This window comes from Cydia pomonella, chromosome 6 (genome assembly GCF_033807575.1).
Source record: "Cydia pomonella isolate Wapato2018A chromosome 6, ilCydPomo1, whole genome shotgun sequence".
Taxonomy (NCBI): Eukaryota; Metazoa; Arthropoda; class Insecta; order Lepidoptera; family Tortricidae; genus Cydia; species Cydia pomonella.
The window spans coordinates 25245815-25260189 of record NC_084708.1 but is presented as its reverse complement, the minus strand read 5'-3'; the positions used below and the strand labels follow the sequence as shown (position 1 = coordinate 25260189).

Genomic DNA, 14375 nt, shown 5'->3' with positions numbered 1-14375 from the left:
CCCGGTACGGCACATCCAGGATTTCACTCAACAGTTGGCCGGCAGCAAGGTGTTCTCCAAGGTTGACCTGGTGAAAGCATACAACCAGATACCAGTATACCCTCCTGACATTCCCAAAACCTCCATAATAACGCCATTCGGGTTGTTCTCGTTTCCGTATATGACGTTTGGCTTACGTAACGCTGCGCAAACGTTTCAACGTTTTATTGACGAGGCGCTTAGAGGCTTGGACTATTGCTACGGATACCTTGACGACATCCTGATCTTTTCTGCAAATGAGGAGGAACATGAGGAGCATCTACGTCAGCTGTTCCAGCGGCTGTCAGACTATGGAATCCTCATTAACGCTGCAAAGTGCGAGTTTGGTGTGTCATCGATCACCTTCCTCGGCCATGAAGTGAGTGCAGAAGGCATCCGGCCACTACAGTCCAAGGTTCAGGCGGTTTTGGATTACCCTGTCCCCAAAAATGTGAAAGAACTCCGTAGATTTCTCGGGATGATTAACTTCTATCGAAGGTTCATTCCAGGTGCGTCAGCGTTGCAAACAAAGTTGAACGTCGTGCTGAGTGGGCCAAAGAAGAAGCCGACCCAAGAAATCGAGATGACGCCTGAGATGTTGGAAGCTTTTGCAGCATGCAAAGAAGGTTTGTCCAAAGCTGCCATTCTAGCTCATCCGCAGACAGATGTTGAGCTAGCAATCTTCACAGATGCCTCGGATGTCTCGATCGGAGGCGTACTTCAACAACGCGCGTTACAAGGGTCATGGGAACCTCTGGCGTTCTTCTCTCGTCACCTCAAGCCGTCACAGAAAAAGTACAGTCCGTACGACAGGGAACTGCTGGCCATTTACGAAGCTATACGCCATTTCCGTCACATGGTCGAGGCCAGGCCGTTTACCATCTATACGGACCATAAGCCATTGACGTCCGCGTTCACTTCAACGAGAGAGAGCTGTTCCCCTAGGCAGTTCCGCTATTTTGATTTCATCTCCCAATTTACTACTGATGTTCGCTACGTAGCCGGGAAAGACAACGTAGTAGCAGACGCGCTTTCCAGAGTTGAGGAGATCAATGGGCCCATAGATTACGAAGCCTTGTCACGAGCGCAGGATGATGACATTGAATTGAAGGACCTTCTACAAAATGGATCTGGACTCAATTTAAAGAAAATTCAGCTATCTGACACTCATGCACAGCTTTATTGTGACGCCTCGACAGAGAGTGTAAGACCGTACATCACTGATGCCTTTCGACGACCAGTGTTCCACGCTATGCACCAGCTGAGCCATCCAGGTCCCAGGGCTACCACCAGAATGGTGGCACAAAGATTTGTTTGGCCAGGAATCAAAAGAGATTGCCGCCAGTGGGCGAAAGAATGCGCAGATTGCCAGAAAAACAAAATCTCGCGCCATACCACCTCTCCTATATCTCCTTTTCCTACTCCATCTGAAAGGTTTTCCCATGTCCACATGGACATCGTAGGGCCGTTACCATACTCTTCTGGTTACAGGTACTGCCTCACGCTTATCGATCGCTTCACTCGTTGGCCTGAGGCATACCCTTTACCTGACATCACGGCGGAGACCTGCGCCCAAGCCTTTGTCGCGGGTTGGGTAGCTCGGTTCGGCTGCCCTCAGAAGATCACAACGGACAGGGGGGCGCAGTTCCAATGTGAACTGTTTCGTGCCCTGTCAGCCATCCTGGGTGCCGAACATCGTCCGACCACATCGTACCATCCACAATGCAACGGGATGTTGGAGAGGCTGCACCGACAGCTCAAGGCGGCCATCATGTGCCACACCAACACTCACTGGACTGAGGTACTACCACTAGTGCTGCTGGGCATCCGCAGCGCCTGGAAGGACGACGTGAAGTCTTCAGCAGCCGAGCTCGTATATGGGGAACCCCTGCGCCTGCCCGGTGAGTTCTTCACGCCTACGTCGGACATTACAGTGGACTACGCTGATTTTACATCCAGGCTACGGCACCACATCTCGACTTTGAATCCAGTACCAGGATCTCGGCACGTTCAGAGAGCATTCTACGTACCAAAAGACCTGAGTACTGCAGACTATGTGTTCCTGCGTCAAGGACCTGCCAAGAGAGCCTTAGATTCCCCATACACAGGTCCATACAAGGTGCTGCAGCGAGGAGACAAGACCTTTAAAATCGACATCAGAGGTAAAGAGAACACTGTAACCATAGACCGACTCAAACCAGCATATGTGACCAGGGATGACGACTCCAGAGGTTCCAGCCCCATCCAAACTCCAACCACGGCTACACCGGTACCCGTGGAGCCTGCTACCACCAGGAAGACGCGCTGCGGTCGATCAGTGCGGTTTCCAGATTACTATCGACCGTAGCAAGCAACGGTCTCGGTGGGGGAGTAGTGTGGCGATCACTGCACACAGCATTATAATCATGATTAACGTATTAACCTCCCCGCCGGAGTCGGTTAGATAGTATCAGCGCGCGAGCGGATGGTTGGGAATAGCATAGACCACGTAGCCGGTTTGGCTATACAGCGGCCGGCGCTCGCGCCGCTCCGGCAGTGCGATCTCATCCGCGACGGCGAATGCATGTCTCTCCGCTTATCGATCCGCTACATACGCGAGTGCAGTGCTTACGCCTAATTTTGTGTTATTTCGCTTTCTTTCGTGTTTCCTTCCTTCTGACTGTAATCTGTGCTTTCTATGCTCTTGTGCCTGTGCTTCTTCTCTCTTGTAACTGTCCTTAAACTTTTAAATTAAACATAGTGTGTCTACAACGGACTTGTTATTCAACGCCCGGTAGGCACCCTATAATGTCTTTCTTAAGCTCTACTGCCACGATTTTTTTTTCATATTTTTTTGACCTATGGTTCAAAAGTTAGAGGGGGGGACACTTTTTTCTTTCGGAGCGATTATCTCCGAATATATTCACTTTATCAATTTTTTTTTGTTGAAGACCCCTATTGGTTTTGAAAGACCTTTCAATCAATATCCCACACTGTAGGGTTGAAGCAAAAAAAAATCACCCCCCCTTTACGTGTCCCCTACACGTAAAGTGGGGGTGAATTTTTTTTAGGTACCCTAAAAAAAATTTTTAGATTTTATTCTACGACTTTGTCGGCTTTATTGATTTATATTTCCATGGCAAATTTCAGCTTTCTGCACGAACGACCACGGAGCAAAGCCTCGGACATACAGACAGACGGACATGGCAAAACTATAAGCGTTCCTAGTTGACTACGGAACCCTAAAAAGGAACTAATACACAAATAAAATGAAATTAAAAAGTAGAAGGACTTTCCTCATACGATTTATTTTGCCCCGAACAAAATAAACTATATTTCTCTTACTGTATATTTCTTCAGGAGGGAAGATTAGGGGCCCGATTCGAAGAATGATTAAGAGATGCTTAAGATCTTGGAAAGAGATTAAAAAGATCGATAACTAAACGATATTTCAAAATTGACGTTTATTTCGATTCTACTGTGATCTCAATAAGATCTATTTACGATATTTCTAACGTCAAAGTGACATTGGTTGCCCGAATCGAGCTGCTTCTGTCAATTATACGACATACAAACGATATCTAATTGAGAACTTATCTAAACCAGAACTTATCGTTATCTTATCTTTTTCGTATTTCATTCTTCGAATAGGGCCGTAGCTTAGCGATCCTAAAATTCCTCACGAAATAACGGTACTTTTTCTACGAAATTTCCATTTCGGGAGAAAACGGGTTCGACTAACGACAAATCACTTTGATTTTGATGTCGATCGTTTTAGCATAATATATATTGTAGGTTTATAGGTTTCGTTTTAAAAAAGTTGTATTACGAATTTAGAAAAAAGGAAAACTTACACCTAGGTTTTCATTGTGTCAATATCATACTAAAAAATCGGGCAAGTGCGAGTCGGACTCGCGCACGAAGGGTTCCGTACCATTATTTAATAAACGGAGAAAAAATATGTTTGTTGTATGGGAATAAAATATAAATATTATTTTATTAATTTATTCGATTTTTAGTATTTGTTGTTATAGCGGCAACAGAAATACATATTCTGTAGAAATTTCAACTGGCTAACTATCACGGTTCATGAGATACAGCCTGGTGACAGACGGACGGACGGACAGTGAAGTCTCAGTAATTGGGTCCCGTTTGACCCCTTTGGTTACGGAACCCTAAAAATCATAAAGAATGGAAAATATTTACAAGTGAAAATCATTTTTTTTTTGTATGGTATAGTGGTCGAGTGCGTGGTATACTCGTACAGTCACGTCTGAAAATATGGTTACGAAAAAGCGCCAAAAATATGTATACACTACCTTCATATGTGGGCAATAAAGTTGTGTATACATATTTTTGGCACTTTTTTCGTATCGATACTTTCAGACGTGACCATACTTCCCTCTTAAAGAAGTCACATCGATATTTTGACCAATTATCGTTTAGTTGCACATATAACTGAATAAATAAATAATAAATATTATAGGACATTATTACACAAATTGACTAAGTCCCACAGTAAGCTCAATAAGGCTTGTAAACATATACGTTAATTTATTTAATTACATACATTTATTTAATTCCGCTACCTAAAGGTTGTCTGGAAGAGATCGCTTTTTAGCGATAAGACGATATAGCCATAGCGTAGATGTTGTTTACCTCTTCTTTATGTGTTGTATTATTTGTATTGTTTCTGTATTGAGGTGTGCAATAAAGAGTATTTGTATAGTATTGGACGTTAATCTAAAACTGCATGTGACCACACATCATTGCCCTTTTTATCTAAATAGCTGGCAATTAATCTTATTTAACCTTTATTATAAGGTTATCATGACATATTATGAGATGTGTATAATAATTAAACTATGTATGACTATTGTTCATAAATCTTAACGAACTATTTTAATACAAAGAGAAGTGTCCGATTGTAGGATTAAATTGTAAATCTAGTGGTCAATATGAAAAAAGGAATAGGATATAAGCGCTGGTGGCCTAGCGGTAAGAGCGTGCGCCTTGCATTCCGGAGTTCGTCACTTTGATTATGAAGAAAATAAAATGACACACTTGAATAAGATATGATTTTCAAAAGTAACCAGGCTTCGATGACATTCAATTTGCACGTCACCATGATGTCACGTGTCCGTCTTACGAATTTTCAATCTGACGATCACGTGACACCTGACGCGAGTTTAACATTTTTTCCCCATCACAAAAAGTGCACAGCGCCGTTAAAGAAGTTTTCACTTCAATAATAAATAACAACATAACATATAGAACACATCCATAACTCAAAAACAAATATTTTGAACAAATACACAAATAAATGCCTTTACCGGGAGTCAAACCCAGAACCCAGACAGAACCTCTACCGTCCAGGTCAGGCCGCAATGCGCACATAAAGCTAATAATCCTAACCTCAATTTACATCAGCATAGGTCATTTGTCACCATATTTGTAATTCCTAGGGCATTACCACTGTCGTGCCTAGATTCCGTGCTGAACGGCACTTTTATACCGCCGAGGCAATATTAAAATACTGAAATTGCTAAATACTTCGAAAGTTTATTTTATTTCTTACCTTTTCGCCTGTCTAGCGGGTGCGTCGTTTCTCTTTCAGATGTAATGATTTGAAATCCCGAATGCACCATTTTCTGTTAAAGACATTATTTTGATTTTACACATATACAATTTTTGGGTGTAATATGTACGATAAAAACAAGCGAAACTAATCTAAAACATCCTAATTGGGACTTTTATTGCTTGAAAGTATATGTGGTAGTATATTATGGAAGGTGGAGGTATTCATTCCACACTCCATATATAATATAACGGGATTATTGTAGGACCTTTCAGAATCTTACCAAAACCAGTGACCTGTCTACAAAACTCGACCCGAGCCAGTGAGAACTTCTAAAACGAAGACTGTTTAATAAAGAGGATTACGGGAATAATACATTTTTAACATACCTCTTTATTCAACGGCCATTCAGTAAGAGATACAATATTTCAACAACATTATTAAGAAACCACTAAAAACCACTAGATAAAGCGATCTCTAGAAACATGCTAGAAACCAACCAGAAACCGCCAACTGTCAAACCAATGCCATACTATAGTCCTTCTCATCGTTTTCGATGACGGCGACCCTAAATAAACATTACGGACGTTGGCTAGCATGAGCCCTAATGTGGCTGGCCAGGCCGAACTTGCTCTTAAATACTCTATAGGGAGCGTGCATGAACTGTAGGAGGCAGCACAGGAGCCGTCAGATTTTTGGCGCGAGGCGTAAATGTGATGTTTATTGTTCCGATGTAGCATGGATGTACACAAGATGGCAGAACCTACTATGCACAAGAAAACACTTGACGTGTACATTTAGTACATGTTTTTGGTTCCGATTCAGGCCTCAAGACGGCAGACCCTCCAATGCGCACGGTCCCTATAGTCATTGTTTTCAATGACGGCGACCCTAAATAAACATTACGGACGTTGGCTAGCGTGAGCCCTAATGTGGCTGGCCAGGCCGAACTTGCTCTTAAATACTCTATTGCACGCATGACAATGAAGATGAAGTTGGAAGCTGCGAAATGTCATACTATGACAGTACATGGTAGATACCAAAGAGAATATAATATGGAGTGTGGAATTAAGAGGAGTGGCATCTCTTATGGTAGAACTGTTGCAAAAGTGTCCAGCTGTCAGCTATAAATAATAGTTCCAAATCTCTCCAGAGTAGAGCTAGAGTAGCTAAGAACCTAGGCGTTATTGACGGAGTGAATTGCGCTGTCTATGATTTGATATATTTGTTCAAGTACTTTAGGTATTGTAGCGCCACCTATTTAAAGTTTTTTGATGAAACTTTTTGGTACATGGAGATTTCGTTCCTTATCTCCACCTTCCGTAGAATATAATATCTAATACTGTTTCGTACTAGTCTATGGTATATAAAGAGTATAATTAAAACAAACTTTAAATGATCTGTGGCAAATCTAGTAACCAAAGATGGGATTTAAAATATAATGATTATTAAATTTCAAGATTTTTAATTTCAATTTTTCTATGTTTTGCTGACATATCCCCTCATTACTTAGTTTAATTAAATTATAAGTATGTAATTAGTTCGTAAGTTTTCTAATACCATATAATATTGTTATAGAAATAAATAAATGAAATAAAATAGCGACTAGCCTTTTGAAGGTATGCTTTACAGGATGCCTTCTTAAAAGCACAACGTGCATTAGGTATTCGTTTTATTTTGATACATCACATTTAGTAAAACCTCCGCCGTAAAATGCCGGTTACCAACCTTTTTACGCATTTCAACATTTCAAATCCCACATGACATCAGCCATCAAATTCCAGTGTGCCGTCGACGCTGCGTGCGATCCTATTTTTATTTCATATTATTTAATTTTAATCAAAAATGTCTTCGGTTCCCGACGACATGTCCGGCGGGGACAATTTAGGGGACATAAATGTTACTTTAATGACGTTACGGAAGCCTACTGAGCTGAAGAAGATCATAGATTCTGTACCGAAACCTTTAAGGTCTGTGCCGAAGAATGGACTGCCGCTGTGGTATCGGCTTGGGCTTGAAAGTAAACTGCCGGTACCGAAGATGCCGGTTGGGAAGATCACGTTTTCGAGGGGAAGGATTGGTGAGGATGTGAGTACCTTTGCATTATGTAGCCTATATTGTTAACTGATCAATTGATCATCAGTACACCTTATTTCAAAGGCATAAGGTATACCAACAGCCAGTTAAGGATTACTTTTGACATAATTTAAGATATCCCGCAGAGCTTTTTATACAATCTACAATGTAAGCGCACATTCAAGATACTGTAGTTTCGATGGGAACTAATTTTTATCAGTGCATTGTACGGTCGAGGAAATTGATTCTTTAGCAATTTGCGGTTCAAGTAAATTTGGTTGTACATACTTATGCTACGAGCTTTCCAGTGTAAAGTGAACCACAACCTGCTAAAGAATCAATTTCCTCGACTGTACCTGTAATATGCCTAAATGGTATAAATTTCACAATACAATACAAATACTATTTATTGCACACCTCAATACAGAAACAGTACAAATAATACAACACATAAAGAAGAGGCAAACAACAGGCGGTCTTATCGCAAAAAAATAAAATGTTATGTCAGTAGGTGTTTCATATGCAATAAAAGAAGTCTAGCACAGAATAAACACAAAACAAAACAATATATCATATACAAATATAAATAAAAAAGATATATAAATACATATACATCCATATATTAAAATACATACTATATATATATAATAAATGCCAGCTATAAGTAAGGAAAAGGAAGCAGATAAAAGTATTACGGAGCAGGTAAAAAGTGAAGTTTAATGAGTCTCTTGAAAGAATTAGGACATTGAGCGCGCCTTAAGTCTATAGACAGAGAATTCCATAGTCGGATAGCTTGAACGTGAAAGAATTATTATAAAATTTTGAAGAGGATGATGGTACAGAAAGAAGCAAGCACAATTATCATCAAACGACCGCTATAGCTTTAAAAAAATACTGAAGGTAGATTTTGACCAAGGCTCAAATGAAATATAAATATTTACAAGAAAGTAATAACATTTCTCAAGAAATTAAAGTCTCAGAAAAATTGCAACTTCGTTTTCTTAAAAGAAATTAGTTTTTTCACAACTTACAAAAATAATCATTCAGCCAAAATACGAACAATACGTATATATACTGGCCTTAGCGTCTATTTCAGACGATCTATGGTGCAATGTCCGCAAAATATCTTTTTTGGTGACTGAAAAGACCGATGCGAGAGCGGCATACTTTGCCACAGAGCTGGCAAGGGAACTTCCCTTCCCTTCAGCTCCCTTAGGGAAGTTCGCGACGGAACTGTGACGTTTCGCAACGGTGCCTTTTTTCCCTTTTGCCTGCCAGTGCCGCAAACCAGGCCTCGTCGCAGAACTTGCGACCATCTCCAACGCACTTGCGCCACTCCGTTCGCTTCTCCGAACAATACGTAGGTACCGACATTTTAAAATATTCTCCTAATTTATTCTTCGAAGCTTAACTAAGTCATACTTCGAAGTTCAAATGTCACGCCTTTCATTATAATTCGTAATTTACGTGTCTTAATACTGTCTTGAATTTGCATAAGAACCGTAAGAAATACTCAAAATAAAGCTAGACGGAAGGCCGATTCCGGTTTAATATTTTGATATGGTTTTGACGTAAAAACAATAAATTGAAGTCTTACATGTAGGACGATGAGGAAAATAAAATATGTTTCACGAAACAATCACAAGGTCAATTTATTGTTAATCTGAATGACAATTTCAATGTCAAAAACGTTAACGTAGGTACAGTCAGCGTCAAATACTTCGTAGCAGTCAAAGTGGCCAAATAGTTCGGTACACCATACTAAATATATGGTGTACCGAACTATTTGGCTACTTTGGTTGCTACAAAGTATTTGACGCTGACTGTACTAAGTAGTTACTTCCTTTCAAGTGGCAATATCGATATTAAAAAAGAGATTGTTGAATAAAAAAATATTATAGGGATCCTACAGTATAAGCGTAATAGGGCTTGTGTTGCGGGTATTTATACAACGATGTATAATATCGTTATCGTAGCGTCTACGGCGTCTACCTACGCGGTATATTGACCAGTACAGGGATGATCCCCGCCGACGCTTAGTTATTACGAGTTTCGGAAACAAGTTGCGCTGGCCTTGTTTTGTTTAAGTGTATCGGCAGATTTTATTTTACTGTATGTTTAAATATCCTCTATATTTTTATAGTGTAGGAAATGAAGCAAGTCGTTGTATGGAGACCCATGCATTAATTTCTCAGTCGATGAAATTTTGCTTGGTTATTGCATAGTATGAGTCGAAACTAACATATAAATATCCAAAAAAAAAAACACTTCTAAGTTAGGTATTTATACGTAAAAATATAAATCTGTTTATATTTTTAACCGAGTAATTCCTCTGTCCAAAATTATTTTACCAAATAAGTTATTTGTATCAGTATGTAATACTAGAAAAAAATCTAAAAATTTTGTCAAACATGTGATTTTTTTTAAATGATAATTCCTTTTTATGACGCTCATTTTCATCGGAAAATTGCTCTGTCATTTTTTTCTTCTTATATGATCTTAGAATATAATTTGGCGTAGTGGGTAAGAATATCCAAAATAAATACATACCCAAATGTATGTATTTTACAACAATTAAAAACTGAGAGTGGAAAATTTCTCAGCCTGTATTCTTTTTAAATATATACTAAGTAGTCACGTATACACTTAAATTCAAAATATCCAAAAGAAATATCATCCAGAACACCGAAATTTTTGAAGTGAAGATAAATCCATCCCGCGGTTACGCAATAATGTACCGTCTTCCTTTAGCAGTTAAGTGCAGATTAGTGTCCTTGTGCTACTAGTACGACCCGACCGCGTGACCCGCAGTCCACACTTAAGAAGGGAGTTGTCGTTGTCACTGATGTGTGAGTCTTTACACTACATTTAGTGATTTTTGCGTTTTCTTTGTACCGAATAATATATACTTACGCAGTTTTATATAACATAGATTAGAATAATATCACGCTAAAGACGTTAATAACAACCGACGTCAAAAACAACTAGGTTCTAGAATTTTTGCCACGTAATAAAGATTACCTACTTATTGTATGCTTATCGTTAATAAATTGCGATATCTTAAAACTTAACCGTCGAGATCTTTAAAACTACTGAACCAGTTTTGATGAAACTTGTACTATAAGCTGAAGGAAGGTTTAAAGGTCCCTTTTTTCAGTTTTTCTTAAATAACTCATAAACGGTGGCCCAAAGCAAAAAATGTTCTTTAACGTAAATAATATATATAAAATTGCCTAATCGAAAGATTCAGTGCACTTTTTCGCTAGGATCAACATTTAAAAAATATTAAAGCGGGAAAGTCAGTTAAAATCAATTTTATGGTCCATTTTACTATATTTTCGTGAATAACCCGTAAATAGCAAAAACCTTGTAAAACGTTAATAATTTACACATTTTTTTTTTACAAAAAAAGATTCAGTAAACTTTTTGAAAGTATCAATATTTAAAAAGATATTAAAGGGGGAAAGTCAATTAAAATCAATTCTAAGGTTCCTTTTCTTTCGTTTTTCGTAAATAATTTGTAAAGTATGATCCATAGCAAAAAATCTCTCATACATAAATATTAACCATAATTTTTTCTACAGGAAAGATATATGAAACTTTTCGCTAGGATCAACATTTAAAAAGATACTAAAGAGGGAATATTTATACTAATCAATTTTAAAGTCACTTCTTAGTTTTTCGTAAATAACTCTTAAACGGCAGCTCATAACAAAACAGGTTCTTATACATAAATAATTAACATAATATTTCCTACAAAAAACATACAGAACACTTTTCTCCAGGATCAATATTTAAAACAATATTAAAGGGGGAAAGTAAATCACAAACAATTTACAAGTCCCTAATTTTTTTTGTTTTTCGTAAATAACTCGTAAACAGTGGCCCAATGCAAAAAGTTCTTTATACATTAATAATAGAAATGTAATTTTGTACAACAAAAGTTCCGTAAATTTTTTCGCTAGGATCAATATTTAATGAGATATTAAAATTCATTATAATCAGTTTCCAGATCCTTTTTAGGGTTCCGTACCCAAAGGGTAAAACGGGACTCTATTAATCAGACTGCGCTGTCCGTCCGTCCGTCTGTCACCAGGCTGTATCTCATGAACCGTGATATACAGTTGAAATTTTCACAGATGATGCCGCTATAACAACAAACTAGATTTTGCTTGGTGCGCGGGGCCCGTGGGCCCCGCGGTGTGCATGGTGCTGTAGTTGGTATTGTTGTTTTTGTAGTTGGTGCTGTTGTTGATGTTGTTGTTGATGAGTTATTGTTGTAGGTGCCGTTGTTTGAGTGAAAAAGTTTGTTTTCCAAAGGGAAGAAGTGTTGCAGTTGTACTTTTGTTGCGCGTGCGAGCATGCACTCGGCCTTGCGTATGTTGTTATTAATATTGTTGTTTATGTGTTGTTGTTGTAGTGTTTGTTGTTGTTGCTGTTGTTTAGGTGTAAAAGTTTGTGTTTTCCAAAGGGAAAAGGTAAAGCAGTTGTACTTTTGCTTGCAAGGAATGGTCCGCGTGCGAGCACGCACTCCCGCAGCTCGGCCTTCGGCCTCGCGTGCTTGGGCGATCCAATGGGACGCTCCGGGCCTTCGGCCCTACGCGGAGCTCGGCCTTCGGCCTTCGCAATATAGTTACTTTGGGGGTTGAAGGGAAGTTGGAGCGTAAACACGACCCAATAGTAAAAGTGTCTTGACAAGCTCACGTCGGGCCTACGGCCTTCGGTCTCCGGCCCGCCGTTTCGCTTGTCTAAGACACTTTTACTATTGGGTCGTGTTTAAGCTCCAACTTCCCCGCTGGCGAACTTCGAAGGGGACGCTTCGGGCCTTCGGCCCTACGCGGAGCTCGGCCTTCGGCCTTCGCTAGCCTCGACGCTTCGCCGTCGGGCCTTCGGCCCGCCGGCTCCGCTTATTAAGACAGTTGACTTGTTGCCGGTTCGCTTTATAACTTTTCCCGTTATTTTTGTTGTTATTAATATAAAGAAGATTTGTTTTCCAAAGGGGAAAGTTAATGCGGTTGTACTTCCGCTTTGGGCCGCACTCTCGCAGCTCGGCCTTCGGCCTCGCGTGCTTGGGCGATCCAATGGGACGCTCCGTGCCTTCGGCCCTACGCGGAGCTCGGCCTTCGGCCTTCGCTGGGTTTCGAAGCTCAGCGTCGGGCCTTCGGCCCGCCGCTTCGCTTATTAAAACAGTTAACTTGTAACCGGTTCGCTCTATAAATGCATTTTTTCCCGTTATTTTTAGTATAAAGAATATTTGTTTTCCAAAGGTGAAATGTAATGCGGTTGTACTTCCGCTTTGGGCCGCACTCTCGCAGCTCGGCCTTCGGCCTCGCGTGCTTGGCCGAACCAGCGGGCACGCTTAACCTACTTGGAAATTTTACTTTGCCCCTGTCCACCGCCATTTTGGATTTTTCCAAAAAACTTTTTTTCATATGGTAATCTTGGCCCCCCAGGCTCGCCGCATGCAAAATCTCAGCGCGCTCGGACCAACATTAAAAAAAGAAAAAAAAAAGTCGGCCATTTTGATTTTTTTTTTGATGCAGTTTTATTTGTCTCGGGGCCCTCTATGACATTTGGTCGAGCACCCCCCACCTATCACGCACCGTTTGAGAGTTGCCATACAAAAGTAAACTGGCCATTTTTCCGCCATCTTGGATTTTTTCCAAAATTTTTTTTTTTCCGTACGAGTCATTGGGGCTCCGAGATACCGCGACCAAAATTTCAGAGCGCTCGGACCTTTTTGAAGTTTTAGAAAAAAAAAAGTCGGCCATTTTGAATTTTTTTTTTCTTATTCAGATTCCACTCGGAGCCCTCTATGACATTTGGTCGAGCTCCCTCGACCTATCTCTCACCGTTTAGCATGTGGGGGATTCGAAAAAAAAATCCCATACAAATTTTTTTTCCAGCTAAAAAAAAAAAAAAAATTTTTTTTCGAATGCGGGGGCCCATATGTACCCACATACCGGTTCTCGGCGCTCTCGGACCGTTTTGAAATTTCGGCGCCATTTTGAGTCGGCCATTTTGAATTTTTTTAAATGCCATTCCATTTGTCTCGGAGTCCTCTATGACATTTGGTCGAGCACCCCCCACCTATCTGTCACCGTTTAAAAGTTGCCATACAAAATAAAAGTGGCCATGGTGTCCGCCATCTTGGATTTTTTCCAAATTTTTTTTTTCCATACCGATCTAGAGGGCCCCGAGATTCCGTGACCGAAATTTGAGCGCGCCGGGACCGACTTGAAAATCGGCCGCCATTTTGAATCCGCCATTTTGAAAAAAAAATGGCGGCCTCCGAAACTGCCCAGGGTCCTCTGTGACATTTGGTCGAGCACCCCCCCACTATCTCCCACCGTTTGGCCGGGCAGTCAAACATTTTTCTGTCCCGATCCGGTAGACCGAATGTCGGATTTTTCCGGAGGTCACCGGACCGCCCTCTGTACGACCGTACCAAACTCGAATCCCCCCCGCGCCTCCTTCCGGGAGAACAATTCGTGTCGATTAACGTTCGGGCTGCAGCTTTATATAATATAGACTAGTATGTTGCTTTGTGCGCGGGGCCCGAGGGCCCCGCGGTAGTCGTGTAGTTTGTTGTTTTGTAGTTGGTACTGTTGTTGATGTTGTTGTTAATGAGTTGTTGTAGTTGGTGCTGTTGTTTTTGCTGTTGTTTAGGTGTAAAAGTTTGTGTTTTCCAAAGGGAAAAGGTAAAGCAGTTGTACTTTTGCTT

The 14375-nt window shown here is 40.4% G+C and overlaps 1 protein-coding gene across 1 annotated transcript in view; it reads left to right on the top strand.

The window, feature by feature from the left end:
- Nucleotides 1-7109: 7109 nt before the first annotated feature.
- Nucleotides 7110-14375, top strand: part of LOC133519359 (uncharacterized) — a 70821-nt gene continuing 63555 nt past the window's right edge. Inside the window, exon 1 of the mRNA XM_061853401.1 lies at nucleotides 7110-7663. Coding sequence (XP_061709385.1) covers nucleotides 7421-7663 — 243 coding nt within the window. The 5' untranslated portion in view covers nucleotides 7110-7420. The remainder of the gene's footprint in view (nucleotides 7664-14375) is intronic.